General features: G+C 42.0%; 1 protein-coding gene across 1 annotated transcript; it reads right to left on the minus strand.

Annotated features, from left to right (window-relative positions):
- Window positions 1-416: 416 nt before the first annotated feature.
- Window positions 417-23,676, minus strand: OSTM1 (osteoclastogenesis associated transmembrane protein 1). The gene is made up of 6 exons (XM_066613193.1): window positions 23,254-23,676; window positions 18,106-18,220; window positions 12,886-12,983; window positions 6,987-7,148; window positions 6,471-6,636; window positions 417-5,863 (listed from the first exon to the last, which is right to left on the minus strand). Exons 1-6 carry the CDS (start codon window positions 23,635-23,637, stop codon window positions 5,808-5,810), a joined length of 981 nt encoding a protein of 326 aa, XP_066469290.1. The 5' UTR covers window positions 23,638-23,676; the 3' UTR covers window positions 417-5,807.
- Between the last annotated feature and the right edge of the window lie 233 nt (window positions 23,677-23,909).

Raw genomic sequence — 23,909 nt, forward strand, 5'->3', positions numbered from 1 at the left:
CTAGTCCTACTAAGGACCCACCCAGGAGCCTGTAATTATGCCACTGCATGATGCATAAAGCAAGCCTTTGTAAAATGAAAGGAAGGCCTGTCAATCACATGACCAGAATCCATGTGAAGGGGCAATGACGATCAACTGTAAATTAATTTAGTACATTTGAGTAAAACCAAAGGAGATAGACATGAGCAGGCAATGCGTGCACCCGGCACAAAAAATGCACTCAAGCCATCAAGGGTGGCAGGTGATAGATTGGCCATATGGCCAATGTATGTTGTGGTCCTAGGATTTATGCTTTATTTCTTCCTTTTTTGAAATATTATTTTTCATGTTAGTCTTCAACAGTCTGTTTCCTCCTAAACACATACTGTAACCAAGTAAGAGACACAGTTCTTGAAAAGAATCTTTATTTCTCCTGACAGAAGTTATTTAAAAAGTAATTTTGCAAAATTCATCTTTTTGGCTGCTATTTACTGACATTTTCATAGAAGTAGGTTAAAAACCAAACACAGAAAACAGGAAAAGTCATTTAAAAAGATTAGAGAACAATGTAGAGATTTTCAACATGAAAAATGTTGCATTACAGTTTACAGTAAAATAGCCTTGTCAACTGTTTAGAAACAAGTTGTGTCTTAAATTGTCTTAACACAGGAGCAAACAAAATAAAAATCACATGAGTACTTTCATTTGGCTTAGCAGCTAGGAAAGTCATAAAAGCAGCTTTATTTTTTTTTTTAAAGTGCTTAACTACCATGTCCAAGAGTAATGACTTTCAGACATATTAGATGTGAATGCGCTCAAAAAGCCACAGCTTATGAGAGAGCAGAGCTGTCATTCTGAAGTGCGTACTCACACAGGCTTTCTCAACAGGAATGAAAGATTGCTTTGAGTTGCTTTCCATCATATGATGCCTCAAATCAATGTAATGCTATTAAGGGCAACAGCTGGCTAAATCCAAGCATTTTGACATGTGAATTCAGTAGATACCAAAATAGCCATTTTAAATAAAATAAACAAGCCACTTGCCTCATCAATAATGTACAGATATCTTTAGGTAGTAAGCTCCCTAAAGTTATTACTTAATTCTACCATCCAACCTATATAAGTGAATGTTTTACAACTTGAAATCCAGTGTCAACATACTTGTATTTTAAAGCAGCTTAGCCCTGCTGCTTCAGCAGACCTATCCTGTCACAAATGCTATTCTGTTGACTTAAGTGGTTTGAGGATCTCATTAGTGCATTAGAGGAAGAACTTAAAATACTGTAAAGACAATTCACTTGATTAAGAACATTTGTACCTAACACCATGGATTACTCTAAAAGAGGGGTGCCCAAACCCTGGCCCTGGGGCCAGTTGCAGCTTCTAGGATTCCTAATCCGGCCCTCAGGGAACACCCAGTCTTTGATAAGCCTCTGGCCCTACAGAGACTTGGTGGAGCCCACGCTGGTCTGATGCAACTGTTCTCAGCATGACAGCCAACTGTTTGACCTCTCCAATGAGCTGTGGGAAAAGGGCTCCCTTCACTGCTTGCTGTTTCACATCTGTGGTGCAGCAGCAGCAGCAAAGGAAAGGCTGGCCTTGCTTTGTGCAAGGCCTTTCAGAGGCCTTGAGTTATTGCAAGACCTTCATTCATTCATACAAGTTCCATTGCTAATATAGTCATTTATGTAAATTTATTCAAATTTGAAGTGTAAATTAATTCTTTTTTTCCCAGCTTCCAACACAGTGTCAGAGAGAGGATGCGGCCCTCCTGCCAAAAAGTTTGGATACCCCTGCTCCAAAGCAACATCAAGAGATTGTTTTGACCTAGAATTGATAAAGCTGGCAATCAACTGGTAGATGGGTTCCCCACTGCTGTATGTTTTGAATTTCATTACTGCTAGCTTAAAGCTAAACTACTGCTGGAAGATACGTCAATAGTTTCCTGCTATTCCTCTTCAGCTGCTTGAAAGAGACAATACAACTCACTTGGGCTATACAAAGACTTTGGGCCCAACTCTATCCAACTTCCCAGCACTGATGCAGCCATGCCAACAGGGCATGCACCTCATCTTGAGGTGACAGAGCAGTCACGGAGGCCTCCTCAAAGTAAAAGAATGTTTGCTCCCTTACCTCAGGGCTGCAACAGTGCTGGAAAGTTGAATAGAATTGGGCCCTGTGTATACTTGGGTCCTCATGGGCAGAAAAAACTGGGTAGACTGTCCTTTTTGAAAGCAGCATTGCCCATACTCCTTTATCAGGACAAGAGAATATGGGCTCGCCACTGCTCTCCTTCTCAGCCTGTGGCTCAAAAAAGAGCAACAGCAACAGCTTACCTCTCCACTGCCACCCCCACTGTCACAGTAATGTGAATGGTATCCCACAGCTGACATTGTTGAGAACTAGGTGCAAGGTGCATTCATCTGGAGTTCCCAACCTGGAAACCTTCTGGCTGTGCCCCACTCTGTACACAGACAAGTCCTGCAAACATCATGAGTGTCTAGATGCACCACACAGTTCACATATGCATTGCTTATATAGTGCAAGTCTGACTTCCAGAAGCACTTGGGGCGGTTAAACAAAGTATAACACTTTAAAGTTCACCACTCCAGGGAGTTGCCCAGCCCAACAGCAGTGAGACTAACAGATTCCAGAAAAACAGCAGCAAAATGAGGCAAGAGAGACGGGGCTGCTGGGAAAGAAGATCAAACCAGTGCACAGTATTTACAAAGTACTGTTTTCCTCCTCCTTCTCCACAAAAGATTATCTCATTCTGGCACAGAACTGGGAATGGAATGGTGCTGTTTTCTCTATTCTGCGCCTAAGCGCACAGCTCCCTCAGTAGAAACAGAAAGAACAAGTCTGCAGCCTTCCCTTGCTCCAACAAATGTTTTTGGGTTCAAGGGGGAGGGGGCCAACCTAGAAAGAAGGGAAGTTTGAGAGGCTGCAATACCTACTCTCCTAGCAAGCTCTTCTCTAATAGTACAGTCCACATGCACCCACTGGGGAGACCTCAGGTCACTTTTCAAAGCAAGCACTTTTCACCACTGCCAAATCTGAGATGTTTTTTTTTTAAAAAAGAAAACTTATTTTCAGTGACCATGCTATACAAAGCAAAGGTGTGGGTGACTCTAATCAAGTCTGCAATTCTGTAGCATGAGAATTCCTACCGAAAGCCAACCCTGCTACATGCACACAACCCTGGACAGCTAAGGGTTGTGAACCCTGAAAAGCTAAGAACCCTGAAAACCCTGAAAAGCTAAGAATTCCAAGTACTTACTAACATCTAACAGGGTCTTTAATCAAAGACAAATTAATTTGGGGAGGGGGGAAATTGGGAGAACCAACTAAAGTACAGTCAAGTTCTAGTACAGCATCATTACCTTTCCAATTACTGCAATTGCAAGGTATGGCTTGAAACTATACCAGGAAAACGAGGTGAGATGTTTTCCTATTACTTGATTGGGATATCGCTAAGCTATAACAATTTAACATAAGGGGGGCTACTCAGGCATGTGCTCCATATGCTGTTTGACTGAGCACTTCCAACTCTACTAACACCTCACTCATAAGACCCATGTGCCTATTTGGCATGTGAGTGTGGAGGGCTATATGCAGTGGGGAAGCCTATGCAAGCCCAGGATTCACTTCTGTAGCCTACCACATGTATAGCCAACAAACAAGCAAACAAGAGCTCTTCTAAAGTTATGGAGAACGAGGTGGCAGAATTCTTGACTGCCCCACCCTTATCAGAGTATGGGCAGTGTTGCATTTTTAAATGTTCCTCCACAAAAAAACCCTCTGTGTGCACCCTTTCCTAGCTCAGGAAAAAGTGTTTCGTGTAGTCACCACTTTGATATATTAGCATTCTTCATACAAGCAGTTTTTTGTACAAGAGAATTCTACCACTTCCATATAACTTCATTTTCTGTAGCTTCTAGAATGGCATTTTGATACAAACATCAGTATTAAGAATATTTATATCATTTTTCACAACAAAAGTAGTTCACAAGGCAGTTTACATAGTAAAATAAATCAATACCTTACATACAACGCCCTTACAATAAACAGTAATTATTCTGATCCCAGAATCTATAGCTTGCCTCACACAGACACATTCAAGGCAGTTGAGCTCTCGGTTATGTTTTGCAACCATATGAAATCTCAGTCCTAAATATACTAAGAATTAACTGGCATACTAAACTAAACATACTAAACTGACTAGGAAGTTGGTCCGACAGATTTCAAGGGAATTGCTTCCAAATCTATTTAGAACCATGGAATCCACCCTAGAACTCAAATTCTTTTTTTTTTTTTTCCTTTTAAAGCACTGCAGCCTCAGTGGTTGAATTTTATAAGAAAAAAATATCTAAAAAGAATCTTGTAACAGCACACAAGTTGTTATTCTGCCCTAAATTCTTTTAAAGCTACAGGAAACCACCACGGAAAGACAAACTTAGCATTCTGTTGACTGTTTGTTGAATCTACCAACAGAGCAATCCTATTCATGTTTATTCAGAAGTCCCAATATGTTCAGTAGGATTGTTTCCTAGGTAAGTGTGCATACTGTAACACAGTGAGAGTTACTCCTCAGTAAGTGTGCATAGAATTGCACTTTAAATGCACCTAAATTCTTTATATAAACCAGTGACTAAGCTATAGCACAAAGTTTAGTAACCAATAGTTGACATTTCAGGTTGAAGTACATTTTTACATCTTGTTAAAAGTAACAGACAAATCTATGTGCATTGCTTGTTACTAAAGTACTTTCACATATCTAGACATTTTCAAAACTCTGTTAAAAAAAATACCATCAAAATATACAGAAACCTATTTATATCTTAGGCTCAAACAAGTTCCAGTCCAAACAATTTAGCATCTCCAGTGTTTTTTTCCCCCAAAGTGTAGCTTCTCCTCCAACCATGGCAACCAAAAAAATTGCAAAATACTTCTGAAAATTTAATAAAATTTACCGTTTGTATTATTTATAATTTGAATCATTAAATATACAGCCACTGTATAAAGTCAAACTTTTAGCCTCTGTTTTAACAACAAAAAAGTAAACAGTCCCTTAGTTAGCACGATCCCACAGTTGATTCTCTTGCACAACCCAGATTCATGTTGGCAGAGCTCACTTAAGCACAGCACTCAAGTGTCTGGACCCTCTCCATGACAGTATGAAAGGCACAACATTGCCACAAAGAAATAATTTCATAAAGAGTACATAATTTGCATAACTAGTAATTGTGCTGTCTCTGTTACCAGCCATAAGGCAATTTCAAACTACAGAAGCTATTTCAATGATCTGAAGGGCATTTTTAGAAGTGATTTGGTCTGAGGCGTAAGGTTCAAGATGTATGGCCTGAAGTGGCAGGACATTATTAGCAGTTAAGGCAGTAGTCCTACTTCCAGGTTCTAACAACACCTGAAAAGTCAGCACTCAAGTTAGAAATAAAAACAACAAAAATAATAAGTTGCGAACTTGTCAACTCAGATGCAGAAATTAATACAAGATCGTTATCAATTCGATATAAGAAATGTGAATGAGAGGAATGTGCAATGAGAACAATTGAAAAGTTACCACTCAGAAGTCAACTTAGACAATGTGCTGGGGGGGGAAGGGGGGAGAGAAATATTCTCTATTTTCTTTCACAAAGGAGATTACATAGTGTCTCAACGAAAATGTTTGCCATATCAGTGCACGTACCAATTGAAAATTGCACGGTATTTTGTTTAAGTTGTGCTGCAATGCAAAGAACTTAAACAAGTTCTTTCAGAGTGATTAAATGTATCTATTATATAACCCACTGTGGTTCCATTCTGTAGGCTCAGTTGCATTTTTCTTGAATGTTGGAGAAACTGGCATTTGACTGGATCCGCTTAGCTAGAAAGAGAAGCACAGAGTTTAAAATCCCAGTGAAGCAGAACTCCCACTCCATTCATTTGGGCAGCCACATACAAGAGATTTAAGGCAGCAGATACAGTTAACAAAGTTATTCCCTCATGCTAGGGTTTTATAAGCAACTTGGAGCCAATCCACATATCCAACAGAATCACATGATGAAGATTTTCCTGGATTGTACCATTTCAGACCAAAACTATAGGTATAGGCAACTGGATGCCCAAGGTCAAATCTTGGGCTCAGAGGGGGCTTAATACAGCTTCATCCTGCTCACACCAGCATCCCTTCACATAAGAGGGGCAAGAAGGGCAGCCAGACGCCAAATAGTTCACCTTGCTTGCATGCCTCTATTGCCATCCATACAATTTCCCTGGTCTCTTGAGTCTCTCCTAGACTGCACCAGGATGCCAAAATGACAGTGCCAATGGGACTGTGCCATTTCTGGCACAGCTTTGTTTACCAGTAGCACAGCTCCCAATAGTTTCGAGTCTGCCAGACTCATCTCAAAAAAAATACTATTTGGGCAGCACACAGCATTAATTTCTATAGGAAGCAGACCCAACAGTAAAGATAGGGCAAGGTTACTTACGCAAAATCAGGATACGTTTTTTCTGCTTTGAGTGAAGGAAACTACTCAGATAGAACACAACTGGTAAAAAGAGAATGAATGAAGAAACTGCAATCACCGGCACGGTATCACTACAAGGAACAGAACAGTTGAAAGTTGTACTCCAAAGCCTTCTTGTGATGTTCATCTAAAAAGAGGAGAATTCCTGGTAAAAAGCTCATCCATCACAAACAATCATCTGCACAGACACCAACAGGGTCAGGACTGACTGTACTTCTGCACTTCAGTGTTCTCTGAGCACAATGTAAAGAATTTCAGGGCTTCATAGGTTATGTTTTTTACCTTTTGTATTGTATTTTACCACCGCTTATTGTTTTCATGGGCCTGGGTGTTGTTTTTCGTTTGTTTTGAACATTGGGTATAAGTTACCTTTACTAAAGAAGAGGATTAAACTTTTCTTTTCTTTTTTTTAAGTAGGACATCATAAAATATTAGAGCTTGGGTAAACAGCAGGAAATGAATGAGTGAGATACTTACTGCATCTTCCACATCAATACACAGATGGGCTTGTTCTCCAGCTTCATGTTTCAGTTCCCTCTTCTGCATGTCGTTGTACATGTCGTTCAGCTTTTTATAAGTCCCGTTACAGTTCTTGCATACTTCTGTATAGTTACTTGGCAGCAGGCTGTCTTCCTGGCCCTAAAATTATGATCAGGAAATTAAGATGATTTAAACCATGGTGGATTCTGAAGCATAAAACTAGAACAAGAAAATGAATTTAACTGCCCTGTTTCATTTTCAGGCAAACAATATACCATGACCATTTTTCTCTATAATAACCGGTAACAAAGGAAAAAACCCAGTAAAATATAACTTTAGCTTCCCAGGTGGTTTTGTTAAAATCCCCAGTTCAGTGTATCTGCATGTCCAACCAGATCTGACTAATGGCTGACAAAGGAAAAGATCTGGAAAAGCAAAAGGAAAATCAAAATCCCTTCCACATACAGGCACCCCTCCACTCATTCGAGAGGTTAGGGACCAGAGCTATGGTGAAAAGCAGAACCTGGTCTTTTTTTAGTTTACAAATGTTGCTTCCAATGCTTATTTTAACAGCCAATTGCAAATGCTTTTTTAACTTGCAAATTCCTGCTTTCACACAAAGATTTCTGCAAATGGACTCTCATTAACGCCTTTGGGAATGGAAACAGGTCAATTCTATGCTTGGGATCATTAGGAAGGGTATTGAGAACAAAACGGCTAATATTATAATGCCGTTGTACAAATCTATGGTAATGCCACACCTGGAGTATTGTGTTCAGTTCTGGTCGCCGCATCTCAAAAAAGACATAGTGGAAATGGAAAAGGTGCAAAAGAGAGCGACTAAGATGATTACGGGGCTGGGGCACCTTCCTTATGACGAAAGGCTACGGCTTTTGGGCCTCTTCAGCCTAGAAAAGAGACACCTGAGGGGGGGCATGATTAAGACATACAAAATTATGCAGGGGATGGGCAGAGTGGATAGGGAGATGCTCTTTACACTCTCACATAACACCAGAACCAGGGGACATCCACTAAAATTGAGTGTTGGGAGAGTTAGAACAGACAAGAGAAAATATCTCTTTACTCAGCGTGTGGTTGGTCTGTGGAACTCCTTGCCACAGGATGTGGTGATGGTGTCTAGCCTGGACGCCTTTAAAAGGGGATTTGACAAGTTTCTGGAGGAAAAATCCATTACGGGGTACAAGCCATGATGTGTATGCACAACCTCCTGATTTTAGAAATGGGTTATCTCAGAATGCCAGATGCAAGGGAGGGCAGCAGGATGAGGTCTCTTGTTATCTGGTGAGCTCCCTGGGGCATTTGGTGGGCCGCTGTGAGATACAGGAAGCTGGACTAGATGGGCCTATGGCCTGATCCAGTGGGGCTGTTCTTATGTTCAGGAGCTAAAGTTGGCATGCTCTCTCTCTCTGTCACACACACACACACACACCAAAACAGCTTGAATCACCATACCATATGCAAATCAACACGGAGGAGGGAAATTTTAGCCTTTAGAACAGCAGAGAGAGGTTGAAAGAGCAGAGCATGTGTTGAATGAACGACTTCCAGGTATAACTGCAATGTGTTGAAAGAGTGGATCTTCGAAAAACAAACTGTCAGAAAGCAGGGAAGACCTGTAGGCCACAGTCCCTGCTGAAGTCATACTTTTCAGCCACTGGATCTCATCCAAGTAGTTCTAACCATTCGCATATTCACTATTAAAAATAATCTGGTTACGGACTCTACATAAACTTCCCAAAAACAAAATAATGGAAGGGCTTGTGTAGTCTAAAGCTACTAAAACCACCAATATAATTTGATAAATAGCCCTCCTTTTGTAAGGTTTTTACTTCAGAAACAGAAATTGGAATGAAACTAGGCAGGTTTCATTGCCTACTTGAAGAGCAAGAGTTGGGGCTATTTGTTTTTATAAAGCACTAGCCAGAGGCTCAAAACTGTTAAAAAAATTAATACACAATCCTGGACTTGGGAGGAGGAGCCAACAGTGGATGAACAGACGTGTCTCCAGGGGCTCCTGAGAGACAGTCTGTTTTTCCCCAAAAAACTGCAGGTCTGAAGAGGGTCTGAAGATCTTCATCAGGAGAGATAAGATCTTTCCACGGTGCAGGTATCAGAGTTTGAAAGCCCAGCGGGGGGGCTCTCTTCTCGGAAACCTAATCGTCAGGGACAGTATTGCGGGAGGTGAAGTGTCCGCAATCAAGCTGCTGGATCCGTGCTAAGATACCATATGGAAGAAGAAGCATGAAGCGTAAAGTTTAAGTTGGAAATTTAAGATAAGTATGCGTTAATATTGTCCCTGGCTCAGGTTGACTGATTTGGCTAAAAGCCCTGAATACACTGGAGGCGTTAATGAGAAACTTTTTAAGGATGCTGAAAGTGCTCTTTATCTTTGTAGTGGAATAAATCAGTTGTGGATTATAACTATAAATATAATTTGGTGTGTGGACTAAAATCCAGAATTATTTGTGGACATAATTTTTATTATACTTGAAAGAGTTTTGTCTTCTTGAGACTGCTTCTTTCGTTTTGTTTTTCTCCATTAATTGCACTGTTATATGTAAGAAGAATTCAAAGAATGCCATCTGATAAAATGTGGTGGAAGTAAGGAGAATAATATGCTGTGGACATCTTGTGGATTAGAGAGAAATTGCAAGATGGAGCCCATTCCAGATATTCGGATTCAAATGATCCTGACCAATATGGAAAAACTGCTCACAATGGGGAGACAGCAGTTGAGTTCGTTTTTGCAGGTTCAAGCCAGTTTAGAGACTCTCTCCCATCAGATGGATGTGTGCAAGCAGCAATTGGAAGATGCGAAGAAACAAGCAGAAGATAAAAAAGATCAAGGGAGTGAGAAAGCAGAAAGGAAGCTGGTGGGGGATGAAACCAGAAGACTGGACACAGGAAGAAGTCAAAAGGATGGAGAGGAGGTACAGATGGAGATCAAGATAGATAAGATGGACAGAGTAACATGGGTGCACGAAATACAAAATTTGTTGGAACAAGAAGGAGAAAATATAATCTAGTTAACTGGAAAAATGAACATCTCTTATATAAGAAAGTGTGGATCTATTAGATTTTATTATAGAGAAACTATTAAAGATGTTACAGGAGAAAAAATGGAAAAAAAAGAAAGAAAAAGAAACCTGAGGGTTAACCTGAAGGTTAAAGAAAATTGGAGGATCTTATCTGGTTAATAATAATGGTCAAAATCTATTCTAAAAAAAATACATACAAAATTAATATATATGAATTAGAATGCATTAAAAAAATAATTGGAAATGTTAACGTGTAGATGAATTGTTTTATATGTGGTTAATATGTCAAAGAAAAAGAAATGTAACTAGATTGGAGAATTAGATTGGAGTATTGGAAAATTAGATGGGAGAATGGTAAAGAATACATTATAAGAGATAGTTGGTTTTATAATAGTTTGGAAATTAATTATTTTTATTTGATATTAATGAGCAATTAAATTAGCTGAGATGATAGAAAGTGAATATTTAGAAAATATATTATAGGGAGGAAAATTTATCATATATGATATAAGAAATATATAAATGATTAGAAGAGTCAGCAATAGATGGAAGAATTATTTTATATGTTGTTATATTTTGGTAACTAGATTATTTTGTTTTAATATTAATGAGTAATTGAAGTTAGTTAAGCTTGATAGAAAATAAATATTTAGAAAATATAGTATAGGGAATTAGGGAAAATTTATTATATATTATATAAATAAATGGATAAATTAATAAAAGCTTGAAGTAGATGAGTAGTAGATTAGGAGATACGGCATGATCAATTAGTAAAGGTATATGGTATTTAGCACTCCTAAATGTATGTTATACGTTTGTGTGTGTCAATTAAAATAAATAAAGATTTTTTAAAAAATTTAATGCACAATCCCAACAAATGATTGTCTCCCCCACCCCACCCCACCGTCACACTTAAAAAACAGATGGATTAACAGAACTAATGGTGTGGAAAGGGATGTGCACTACATGCAAAGATGGGAAATTCATGTGTAATGGTGATGCCTAGTAAAGAGGATAAGTCACCTCAAATCAGGGAAAGATGATTTAAGGGAAAGCTTCAGAAGAAAAGGCAAGTTTAGAATGTGAAAGATACATGTTGTACTTCAAGATGTGCTAAACAGAGCTTCCTGCAGAGGCTTATTTGTAGGTCTCTGGGTGAACTTTATTTGTATGTTTTCAAGCTGTCAATAAATCCATTTTTCCCCCCAACTTGTGCTATTCTTTTCATTTACCTCCTGCTGACAACACTTATTATTCAATAGCTCCCGACTATTCCAACATAAATGCAAAACAGTTACGCTAATGATGGTGCATCAACAATAGGTGGTTTATTTTGGTAACACGGATCCCATCACAACAGCACATTTTAACATTTGATACTCAACAAAAAAGATCAACAAAAAAAGAAGAGGAAAAAGTGCTCGCATACACCGAACATTATTTGCATTTTCCATTACTGGGAACACATTTGTAGACACAGAGAAGCTATCAGGATAAACTGAAAACATGCACAATCTTGAACAGGAAAGGCAGTTAACAACAAGCAGAACAATAAGGGTATAAGTCTGCTTAGGGCACTACTTAACAGTAATTTCTACAGAAAGCAATGGAGCTTATTTTCAAATATGAGTTTAGAACCCAGGTGCAGTTGATCATTTGAAACACCAGGCCAAGAGGGTGGGGAGGTCTGCCATCAATTTTTCCCAGTATTAAGAGGGTTGCACTCTCAGCTAGCATGTTTCAAACCAAGTCAGTCAAAGGATCCAAAGTGCTGCACAACTAGTTCTGAACACCAGAAGGGATTTCGAGTTTTTGATTCAACAACAGTGCTTCCTCCCTCCATGGCATAGCCTACAATCCTAAGCATGATTATCAGGAAGAAAGGCCCAAAAAACCCATCAGGATTCCTTGGCAGATGCTTGTGCAGGAGAAGTCAGCTCATACCATTACTTTGCCTTCAAGACAACGAGGAGTAACAATTCGTCACCTCATTCAGTTTTCACCCCTTTCCTCCTCAGTTAATCACTGTCATTCATTCTCAAACTAACCCCGCAAAGATGCTAGTCAAAGCCTCCTGATGATAGCCTTGTCAGAGAAAAATGGCAAACCCTCCGCTGAGCTGGGATTCTACAGCAGCCCTGATGAAAGCCAGTGAAACCAATTCAGAGCAAGAAAAAGCTGGAAGCTTTTGGCATTAATTGTGCCATCATCCTTCTGAGCAGCAAACAGCTCCACAGCTACCAATTAAACTGATCATCTGAACCAAACTTAGGGTTGAAAACCATGAAAATGTAACTCTTGGATGCACACCTGCGCCGAACTCAAACGCTACTTTTTTGGAAGAAACTTATTGTATTTTCACAACACTGACAGGAGAACTAGATTATGAAGTTTTGAACAGCTTGTATCAAATATATTTTAAAACAACTTTTCAAAACGTATCCAGGTAGCTAGGCCTCTATGGCCAAACATGCATTACAACAAAATACCAGAAGTCCCGTATACTGTAGTTAAAACAGAAGGTGACAAGGCCTGGAATAAGGAAGGAAAGTGATTTGCTATATGCAGAGATTACACGACTCTTCCTATATAATTACCAACTATTGTGAGACCAAAACAGCGCTATAATTGCATATGAAATGGAGGTGAACATTAATTAGAATGCATTTTGTTCTCTCTGTTGCGAACACCTGCGTTTTATAGATAATTGTTCTACCTGCCTAAACTGCATAAGAGTTTGAGAATTGTATTCACTGCATCTTGCTCTGAAAAAATAAGACGTCTTTGCTACACAATTAGAGGGCTCAACTGTACCTTACATAAAACAGCACAAGTACCTGGAGGTTGTGTTCAAAGCATGCCAACGATTCATTGAATAAAGCCAGGAACTTCACAGTACTATTTGATAAGCCTTCACTGTTGTTCTTCAAACAATCTGTGAAAGAAGACAAGACAGGTATGTTAATATGTCAATATCCACTTCCAAAAGGTCCCTTTAAGACTAGGGTATTTTCTGTTCGTTTTTTTGAGATCTTATCCAATCTGCTTTCATACTGCTGCTCTAATTCACTGGAAGTCCTCATGTCATTTGGTTATACAGTTAGGGCTCAAGGATATGAAATAAGGAAATGAGTTCATGATGAAGAGGCTTGCTCTGGTTTTTAAGAAACTAAGGGATGTCTTACATGATACCATAAAGAAACTTTGTGCAAGAATACAGGAAAGCAAAAAATCAAATTTGAAGAGAGAGGACTGGCATTTTTCAGAACCAAGTCCAAAAATACAGACATCACTAAGAACAGGTAACCAATTTTGCTTGCTTTGTACATGCTTATGTCTTGACATTGGCTGATAAGAACAAGGGATGTTGAAAACCTGGTGAATGGACTTAAAGGTCCAGGGAGCTGCTGCCTGGGCTGCACTCTATTAGCATGAAGAAAAAATGGAGGGTATATTATAGAGCATGCTTCAGGACGCATACACAAACACAGAACCAAAATCTCATATCATCTAGTATGGGCCTTATTTTCACAACAGGAAAGGCACAGCCTGATCCAGATTAGGAACCACAGCACAGAGGTAGCAGATGTTCAACTCTTTACACAATGACACCTCTCGGGAAGACTTTTTCCAGAAAGTGGTGCAGAAGGGAAAAAATATGTGAAGTGGGCCAAGTAGTTTAGGCTCATGCCAAATAAATAAATAAGGCTGAAAAAAAAATCCTCTTCCCCACCCCATCTCTGGATAAAGTTCAGTTCAGCATTTGAGAACTGTTGGTGTTTGGCAGTTCTCATACATAGCTAGCTAGCTGCAAAAGCCATAACATTGTGCATTTTCATATTCCTGTTTCTTCGTCAGTCTAACAACCTGTTCATCACTAATCCACTTAAAAGATTTGAAACATTTTAGTAATGTACTTTTAAACACCATAGCTCAAACATTTCTTTGGATTCAAGCCACTGAACACAATTCTCTTGCCTTATAGAAGCCTGAGTGCCACTAACTACAAGAAACCTGAGACAGATTAGGCTTCAGGAAAACAAGAGATAAAAACCTGACACTTTGATCCTATTTCACTAAAAAGTACATGCCACTAAAAAGTACATGCCACCTTTCTCCCACAAAACAGGATTCAAAACAGGATTCAAGGTGGTTAACATCATATCATGAAACACAATAAAACAGTGTTTTCCAAACTCCTACAAGGGACTTGGGAGTAAATTGTTGTTGGGGAGTGGGAAATGTGATACTCAGATTGCTCTGCTACTAGGAAAGGAAGAGTTGTTGGTGTTTTTTTTAAACTTACCTGCAGCCTGATCTCAGAAGCTAAGCAGGGTCAGGCCTGGTTAGTACTTGGATGGGAGACCGCCTGGGAATACTGGGTGCTATAGGCTTATACCATAGTCTTTCAAGACTGAAGGTTGCCAACCAACCATAGTCCTGGGGGGGGGGGGAGTCTGGGGAGCTCTCCACAGGGCTCCCTAGGCCTGCAAAACTCTGAAAAGAGGGGAAAAAAACCAGAGCACAAAACCAGAAGTGCTGGGTTTTTTTTCTTTTTTAATACACTTTTGCAGTGAGAGAGCCCTGCTGAGGGCTCCCCAGACTTGATTGCAACAGTGGGATCCTGTCCCTGGAAGCAGTGTGATCCTGGGGATCCTGGGGATGTTGCTGCACCCCCGCCCCTTAAAGGGGCAGGAACAAGTGCTTCCCTGGCTGGTGGGTCATGACCCACCTGTCCGGGAACCACTGAAATAAAAGCATTTTTGCTTCTTGCAAGCAAATTATTTGATTCCATTTATTTATTTGAAAATTTATATCCCTCCTTTCCCATGCCAAAGCAAATGCCCAAGGCAGCTTACAAAGCTCCATAATAATTATGCAACATAATAAGTTAAACAAAGTAAAAAGTAAAAAAAATTGAAATTGTTAAAACATTAATTTTAACATTAAACATTAAAGCAAAGTTTCATGAACTGGAAACCACCTTGAACAAGATTCTACCATAGAAATGCTGGACATAAATTACAGTAATTAAATTTAATCAATCAAAAGAAGTTATAATTATGTATAACCAGTTGTTAAAAAATTAAAAGGCAAACACAAACAAAAAACACAGCCCACAGTCAATATACCAAATTACCTGCCACAGGCATAGACTTTGCCTGGCACTTAAAAGTTTAAAAGTGGAGGTGCCAGGCAGATCTCCCTTGGGAGGTAGTTATATGATCAGAATGCGAAAAAGAGATGTGGCTCTGCCTCTAGGCATCACCTGCCTGTCACTGGGAAGGGCATCTAGAGAAGGACCTCCAATGACAAATCACAACTGCCAGGTATTTTCATTACAAAGCACATAGTTTATCAGGATAGACTGGATAGATCATAAAGTCAGAGCTGGAAGATCTCAAGATCATCAAGTCTAACCTTGCCAATGCAGCAACCCACAATTACAACATGCTGGTAGATGGCTGTCCAGCCTCTGCTGAAAGACCACCAATGATGGAGAGTCTACCATCTGCCAAGGCAAACTATTCTACCACCTAGCAGTTCTTACCATCAGGAAGGTTTTCCTAACAACTAAATGAAATTTAAATGGTGGTATTTGAAACCCAGTTGTCCTGGTCCTACCCTATGGAGTAACTAAGACAAATCCATTCCATCATCCACATGACAGCCCCTCAAATATTTATAGTTAACATGTTTTAACCATCTCTTCTCCAGAGTAAATATACTCAACTCCTTCAAACTTTCCTCATAAGACACGGTCTCCAGACCCCTCAGCATCCTAGCTGCCCTCCACTAGACCCAGTTCCAGTTTGTCAATATCCCTCTGAAACTGCAGTGCTGAGAACCAGACACAACTTCCAGGTGGGGTCTGACTAAAGCAGAATACAGCAGCACCATTGCTTCTCACAACTGGGATATTATAATTCTGTTGATGTAGCCTAGAATTGCAGTTGCCTTCTTTGCTGCTGCATCACACTGCCATATCTAGTTTGTGGTCCACTAAAAATACCCAGAACCTTTTCACACATACTACTGCCCAAGCAAGAATCCCAAATCTTAGATATGTGCTTCTGACTTTTCCTACCCAAATGCAGAATTTTACACTTATGTTCATGTTCATTTTTTTCCACATAAGTTTTATTCTCCATTCAATGAAGGTAGTCTAAGATCCTGTTCCTGTCCTCTAAAGCAGGGGGGCCCAAATCCCGGCCCGCGGGCCACTTGTGGCCCGCTGTGTGTCCCCATCCGGCCCCCCATCTCCAATGGGCACTCGGCCCTCACCCTAGCTCGCGCTGGCCCGCTGCACAAGCTCTGCACCTTGCTTTCCCTCGTTGCCACTGAGCTCAGTGGCAGTGAAGGAAAGACAAGCCCAGCACATGTGAAGGGCCTTTTACAGTGGGAAGGTAATGTGAGATTTGCAGGTCTCATGTTACTTCCCACTATAAAAGACCCTGCGCTTGCCGGCTGGTTTCTCCCTGCCTTGCCCATGGGCTGGGCTGGGCTCCGCTCAGCTGTGCTTGGCTCCCCTCCCCTCCTACAACCTGAGCCAGGGGAGTGCAGGAGAGGGAGGGAAAGAGAGAGAGAGAGAGAGAGAGAGATCCCGCCCAAGGGAGCGGAGCCCAGCCCAGCCTGCAGCACATGCCTCCAAGGAAGGGAGGACTGGCTGGCCAGGAAGGCAGGCAGGCAGCAGCACATGCTGCCCTAGCTAGTGAGGAAGGGTGGTTAGGTGGGCAGGCAGGCATGCAGCTGGGCGAGCAGGCAGACAGCCAAGCAGGGGGCCAGGCAGGAGCACATACCACCCAAGCAAATAAGGGAGGGAAGGAGGGAGGGCGAGGGGGCAGGTGAGCAGGTAGGTGTATGTGTGTGAAATTGTGGAAGATTCTGCCCCTTCCGTTTGTGTGTATGAATGAGATCATAAACTGGCTGGAAGATCTCCCCCTCCTTATTAGGGTGAATGGAATCATAAACTGGCATGAAGATCTCCCTCCCTTATTATTATTATTACCTGTATTTATATACCGCTTTTCAACTAAAAGTTCACAAAGCGGTTTACAGAGAAAAAAATCAGAAACTAATGGCTCCCTGTCCCAAAAGGGCTCACAATCTAAAAAGACGCAAAAGAACACCAGCAGGCAGCCACTAGAAAAGACACTTCCCCCCTTATTAGGGTGAATAGAATCATAAACTGGCTTGAAGATCTCCCCTCCCCCCTTATCAGGGTGAATGGAATCAAACTGGATTGAATTCATTCATTCATTTTCCGTCTCTAATATATTTATGTAAATTTATTCAAATTTGAAATGTAAATTAAATTTTTTTTTTCAGCCCCCGACACAGTGTCAGAGAGATGTCATGGCCCTCCTGCTAAAAACTTTGAGCATCCCTGCTCTAAAGGATTTGCTACCCCTCCCAGTTTGGCTGTCTGCAGATTTGATGAGCATCCCACTACTCCCACATCCAAGTCATTTATAAAAATATTGAACAATACCAAGCCCAAGTCAGAACTCTGAGGCACTCTACTCATCAATTCTCTCCAGCTTGACAAGTAACCATTGTCTGACTGGGTGCAGTTCAACCATGGATCCACCTAACAATAGCATCATCCAGCCCACATCCCATCAGCTTGTCCACAAGGATATTCTGGGAAACCCAGTCAAAAGCCTTGCTAAAATACGGATATTATGTCCACAGAATCCCTTCCATATACCAAGCTAGTCACTCTGTCATAGAAAGAGATAAGATTTGTCAGGCAAGACTTGTAATCACCACCTTCTTTTCAAATGCTGAGAAACAGATCACTTAATGATTTGCTCTAGCATCATCACAAGTATCTACAACAAGCTACTTGGTGGACAGTTACCCAGATCTTCTTTTTCCCCTTTCTTGAAGACAAGGTTTAAAAGGTCAGAACCAGCTCTGAATAAGGTGATACTTATGTAAGCTGAGGGCACCAAACAACAACAACTCACTGCTGGAGTTCAATAAGTGGAGTAAGCAGTAATCAAATAGATATGGTGATACTGGTCATGAAGGTAGCCAAACAAAATACATACTTGCGCAGTTTGCTTTATTCCATGTGTTAGCAAAGAACTTAGACAGGATCACAACTATTTGTAGTCTATCAGACATCAAGAGACTTTTGGCACAGGGGTTACTCTCAGAAGTGTTCTGAAAGAAGCAGGGGAGAGACATCGTTAGAATTCATATTCTAAGAATTACATTTTTAAAAAGGGGTTTAACACTTCTAGTGCACAGAAGAAGCCAAGGTCAGTTTATCAGAATTAATTATTTCAGCAACAGAATGGTCATTTTGCACAAGTTGTCATAGATTGAAAGACAAAAAAGAAAATCATTAAAGAAATAGCATAAATAGGGTTGGACAGAAGTCACAATGTCCTTGAATCCAAACCACTGTCAAAAGCTGATCTGTCATGCGACGATGCTCTGAAGATGAACTCAGGTAATTCAGGGCATGGTGGATACAAGCAGAGAGCAGGAACTACATCAACATATACACAAAAAACCAGAAATAAATAAAAACAAAAGAACCTCTTTCTGAGACTATAACAAAGGAGAAAACTTTCACAAGATCCGTAACTATTTAACAGGAAAAGTATTACAACAAAACAACCATAATGCTGGTTTGGTTCACAGCTACATTCTTGAAGTGATTATATGAAGCTCTCTTATAACAGATTCATGGTCATTCTGCCCCTGAATTGTCTACTCAAATGTTTCCCAACGTTTGTCCTCTTGTCATACCACTTCACATGGATGCACAACGTGCACAACGTGGATGGGAGGGCTTTTACAAGCACAGAAAAGCATGCTTTGGAGCCTCCTAACACTGTTTGTTGGGTTGCATTCCTAGTTTCGCTGCCAAGCTGCAGGAGTCGTGATGGGTGTGTGCAACCTCCTGATTTCAGAAGTAGGCTACCTCAGAATGCCAGGTGCAAGGGAGGGCACCAGGATGCAGGTCTCTTGTTGTCTTGTGAGCTCCCTGAGGTATCTGGTGCGTCACTGTGAGATACAGGAAGCTGGATTAGATGGGCCTATGGCCTGATCCAGCGGGACTCTTTTTATGAGTTCAGGAGTCCCGCAAATACCACCAGACACCACCTCAAGTACCACTGGATGAGAAACACTGGTCTACTCTGATGAAGACTCTCCAAGATGTCAGATAAGCGTCCTTCTCAAACCTGCTATTTGAGATCTAAGACCTTTAAAGTGAGCCCAATAAACGTTTCCCAAACAGAAAAGAGGAATGTTAAAACTTTCCTCCAAAACACTTGATTTAGCTTCCAGCCCAATCCATAAACCAGCAAAGTAGGAAAACAATATAAAGTGCAATTCTGAACATGTTTATTCAGAAGTAACAGTCCATTGATTTCAATGGAGCTTACTCCTGACAAAATATGCATAGGACTGTAGCCTTAATTCTATTAACTGTGGTCCATTACACCCATGAAAAGGAAATGAAATAGTTTGCATATTTAAGAGTCTGTCCACACCAGCTCATTTTTGCAGTCTGCCACTCAGTCATTCAATTTCCCATCTCCAACTATGGGATGCAGAAGAAATGCTGTAGTACTAGCACTACCAAGTCTTCTTTTTCAAAATAGAAGATGATACGCTATCTCAATACAAGGAGCTCAATTTCTTTAATAGGAAAAGGCTAGGGTATCTAAAAGGCTGTCACCTCATATGTGAACCTGCCCATCAGTCAATATCTTCAGAGACAATGCTCTGTGTGTGCTCCTTGGAAACTAAGTGGGTGGCTCCAAAGGGATCTCTCTGTGACAACACTCAAAACTCTGGAACCCTTAAGTGTGTTTGCTTGGCACCTTCATTGCTGTCATTTTGGTAGCAAGCAAACTCTATTCTACACTCACTAGCTTTTAGCAATACTGAGGATATTTTTTTTTTTTGGTTACTTGCTACTTATGGTATGGGAGGTTTCAGTCACTACTTTATCTTGCTATCGCTTGCTGTTTTATCCTTTGCAGACTGCATTGTTATTTATATTTTAAATTTTATTTTTTGTGTTTTACTTAGATTTGTTTTATAAATAGTCTTGAGGGCACTTGACAAAAAGTGGTATAAATATAGACCAATTAGCCTCCTGAAAGTTTAAATTGAGTTAAGATGCAAAATTTCTTTTACAGATGTGAAGCTGTACTCAGAGAGGAGTATTTCCGTATGCAGAGTTTGTAGTTGGCAACCTTCAGACTCGAAAGACTATGGTATCACGCTCTGAATGGTGGTTCTGGAACAGAATCAGTGTGGTTGAAAAGGCCAATTCGGGAGTGACGATCCCTTCCACACCGGGAGCATGTGCAGTCTGTCCCTGGTCTGTCTCCCTGGCTATGGGCCTTCCTTCTTTGCCTCAGACTGTTGGCCAAGTGTCTCTTCAAACTGGGAAAGGCCATGCTGCACAGCCTGCCTCAAAGCGGGCCACTCAGAGGCCAGGGCTTCCCACTTGTTGAGGTCCACTCCTAGGGCCTTCAGATCCCTCTTGCAGATGTCCTTGTATCGCAGCTGTGGTCTACCTGTAGGGCGCTTTCCTTGCACGAGTTCTCCATAGAGGAGATCTTTTGGGATCCGGCCATCATCCATTCTCACTACATGACCGAGCCAATGCAGGCGTCTCTGTTTCAGCAGTGCATACATGCTAGGGATTCCAGCTCGTTCCAGGACTGTGTTGTTTGGAACTTTGTCCTGCCAGGTGATGTCAAGGATGCGTCGGAAGCAGCGCATGTGGAAAGCATTCAGTTTCCTCTCCTGTTGTGAGCGGAGAGTCCATGACTCGCTGCAGTACAGAAGTGTACTCAGGACACAAGTTCTGTATACCTGGATCTTGGTATGTTCTGTCAGCTTCTTGTTGGACCAGACTCTCTTTGTGAGTCTAACACAAGACAATATTAATGGTGCAGTCCCCACCTGTATTCTACAGTGGTACAGTCCTCCCAGAATTCTACCATATGAGTGTGATTAGGTTTTAGTAGATTTACAGTGCAATCCTCTGCATGGTTACTCAGAAGTAAGTCCAAGTGTACTCAGTGGGTCTTAATCTCAGGTACAGGGAGCACAACATTGCAACCACAACCACCTCTTCACAGACACATCCAATACTATATTTTAGAACAAGCCATAGCCATCTTCTGTAATGAGACTTACAGCCCAATTCTAACCAGTGCTGGTGAAGCAGGGCCTGTATCCAAAGTGGGCAAGCAGCAGACTGGAGGTCTCCTCAAAGTAAGGGAACATTTGTCCCCTTATCACAAGGAAAGCCTCAGCTTGCTCAGCGGGGCTAGTCAGATCTGCATCTGCCAAATGGCCAGCGCAAGTCCAAGAAGCCCTGTGTCAGGCTTTCAAGCCCAGGAGAGGGAACAGCATTCGGCATGAACCAGCACCATTGATCCCAGCCCACTCCTGGATCCCATCTGCCCTACACTACCCAGCAGGTGCTTATCTGCTCTGTCAGATGTGCCATCTGGATCCAGCACCAGTAGGATGGCGCAGGCCTTCCCACCAGCACTGCTTATTAACCAGATGTCATCGAGTGCTTTAGCGACACCCTAGTCTGGTGCAGCAACCTGTACAGGTGTTCGTCTCTATCAGGACTGAGCAATAAGGTTGTAAGTTTATATACACTTTCCTGGGAGTAAGGCCCACTGAGCCCACTTGGACTTATTTTTGAGTAGACATGCATAGGATTGCACTGTAAGCCTGTTTCAGCTAAATTAGAGCACCACTAAAAACAGGACTAGAGCACTGCATGAAAGAATTTTAGAACTCTGCATGTAGAGTTTTCAGTTTGTTTTGGATAACACCCCAGGAAACAGAAACAGCCAGTTTCTCCAGCAGTTATACTAAAAAAAACTGGCATAAATTACAGTATTTGGTTCCACTCACTTTAACCACATGCACCTGACTGACCTTCATGTGGACAACTTGACATAATTAGTCAGACCCATACAGATTTTCCAACCATTCAAAATCTATTTCCTGCCAAGATCTTGCTGACCCAAGGCAATGATAGGTCCAGTTATATACAACACACAGATTCCACAGGATTACAAACATTTTCCAGATGCGATCACAACTCAAGATCAGAATGTTTGTTGTACATTTCTCGAATTCACCTCATGCATAACCTGTGACACATTCGTGACAACACAGCCCACTGAGACTATCTGTGGTGGCTCAGTTGGGGCTCAACCCTCCTGGTTTTCCTGCTGGGATGGAGCTGCAAAAGAGGGACATTAAGCATTCAGCAGCCACAAAAATGGCTTGATTGGCAAATTACATACACTTTGGTGGACCACAAGTTATATGGGTCTGCCTGAAAATTAGTTCAAAATAGAAAACTGCAAACCCATGGGTTGCTTGCCCTTGTCTGCAATCAGTGTTTGTGTACAGTCTCCATTGTCGCTCAGCTTTGGGTGTCAAAGAAAACAAAGCCAGCCAGTCAACTGAGCTGCAACTGATGTTCTTTTGGACTCCATCATGATGCCATCTGTCAGTATGGGCAGAAATGCAAGAAAGGATGTGGGTAAGCATACCAGACTGCAAGTCAGAGCTCCTACCTACTCTCAAGTCTTCCAAGGCACAAAGAGAGGGCATATATAATAGGCTATATATAATATAGCTGCTGTGCCCTCACTCTGCTCATCCACCAGTTCCCTCTTCCTAACAACAGGAAGCAAGACACTGGGCTTTACAGCCAGGAAAGAAACTGAGTAACCCAGAGTACTTCCTCATTTACATTTCTGAAATTTCTTTTGATTCTAGACATGCCATTCGTTTTCAGTCACACAAACATGCTTGTCTTCTTCATTGCAACAGGAATCCCTGGTTCAAGGAAATCAGAAAAAAAAAAAGCATAAGGCAATCCTGCCTGTCCCAGACTGCAATCCTATCCACACTTTCCTAGGAGTAAGACCCATTGACTATAGTGGGACTTACTTCTGAGTAGACAGGCATAGGATTGGGCTCTACGGCTGCAATCCTATCCACACTTTCCTGGGAGTAGGCTCCACTGACTATAGTGGGACTTACTTCTGAGTAGACCTGCCTAGGACTGGGTTCCCAGTCCCTGCCCCAGCCCCGTTTTCTCCCTCAGCAGGCACTAAGGGGAAGCCTGGCTGTTGCTCTCCGCTAGCCGGTTCTTCCCCCCTTGGAGAAAGGCACACACGCACCCCCACGACCCTGGTGATGTTCTCCAGCTGCTCCATGACCTCGTGGTACAGGCGGTAGCAGTTCTGGCAGACCTTGACGGGCCGGGCACTTCGCACCAAGCAGCCGATCATCCGCACGCTGCTGTTGGCGAAAGCGGCCAGGAGCTCCCTACACTCGGGCTCCAGCTGCAGCAGCGGCAGGTCGCCCAGGAGCCCCGGCGCCAGCGAAGACAGGTCCTCCGCCTCGTCCAGCAGCTCCAGGGCCAGGGGGCGGCGCCGGCCTCCCACAGCCCCTCCGGCTTCCAGGTCGCTCTGCAGTAAGAAGCCTCGGCTGGGCGAGACGCTGTCCCCGGCGCAGAGGCCCAGGAGGACGGGGGGCAGCAGGAGGAGCGCGGCCAGGCCCATCGCTCGCAGGAGGATCGGCAGCGCCTTCCGACTGCGGGCGCGGCTGGAACCCAGACAGGGTCACGTGGGGGCAAGAGCAGTGTGGCAACATTCGGGAACTGGGGAGCGAGGCCGCTTATTGGCTGGTGCGCATGTAACGTTCCATCAACGTTCCACGGGCCGGTGGGAGGGGCTCCCGTGAGAAGGGCGGGGCTACGGTGAGTGTCTTGCAGAACGGGGTGGAGTGAGCGCCGGCTGCCGTCACAGGGCAGCCGGTCGATTCACTGATGTTG

This window comes from Tiliqua scincoides, chromosome 1 (genome assembly GCF_035046505.1).
Source record: "Tiliqua scincoides isolate rTilSci1 chromosome 1, rTilSci1.hap2, whole genome shotgun sequence".
In the NCBI taxonomy this organism is placed as follows: domain Eukaryota; kingdom Metazoa; phylum Chordata; class Lepidosauria; order Squamata; family Scincidae; genus Tiliqua; species Tiliqua scincoides.

Bases quoted from the DNA above. Each gene is read 5' to 3' on its own strand.
- OSTM1 (XM_066613193.1), bottom strand. From the start codon at position 23,637: ATGGGCCTGGCCGCGCTCCTCCTGCTGCCCCCCGTCCTCCTGGGCCTC. The intron at 18,221-23,253 runs GTGCGTGTGTGC...TGCTTCTTTCAG, and splicing joins ACATCACCAGGGTCGTGGGG to AACACTTCTGAGAGTAACCC. The intron at 5,864-6,470 runs GTAAGTAACCTT...TTCTCTTTCTAG, and splicing joins AAAACGTATCCTGATTTTGC to CTAAGCGGATCCAGTCAAAT.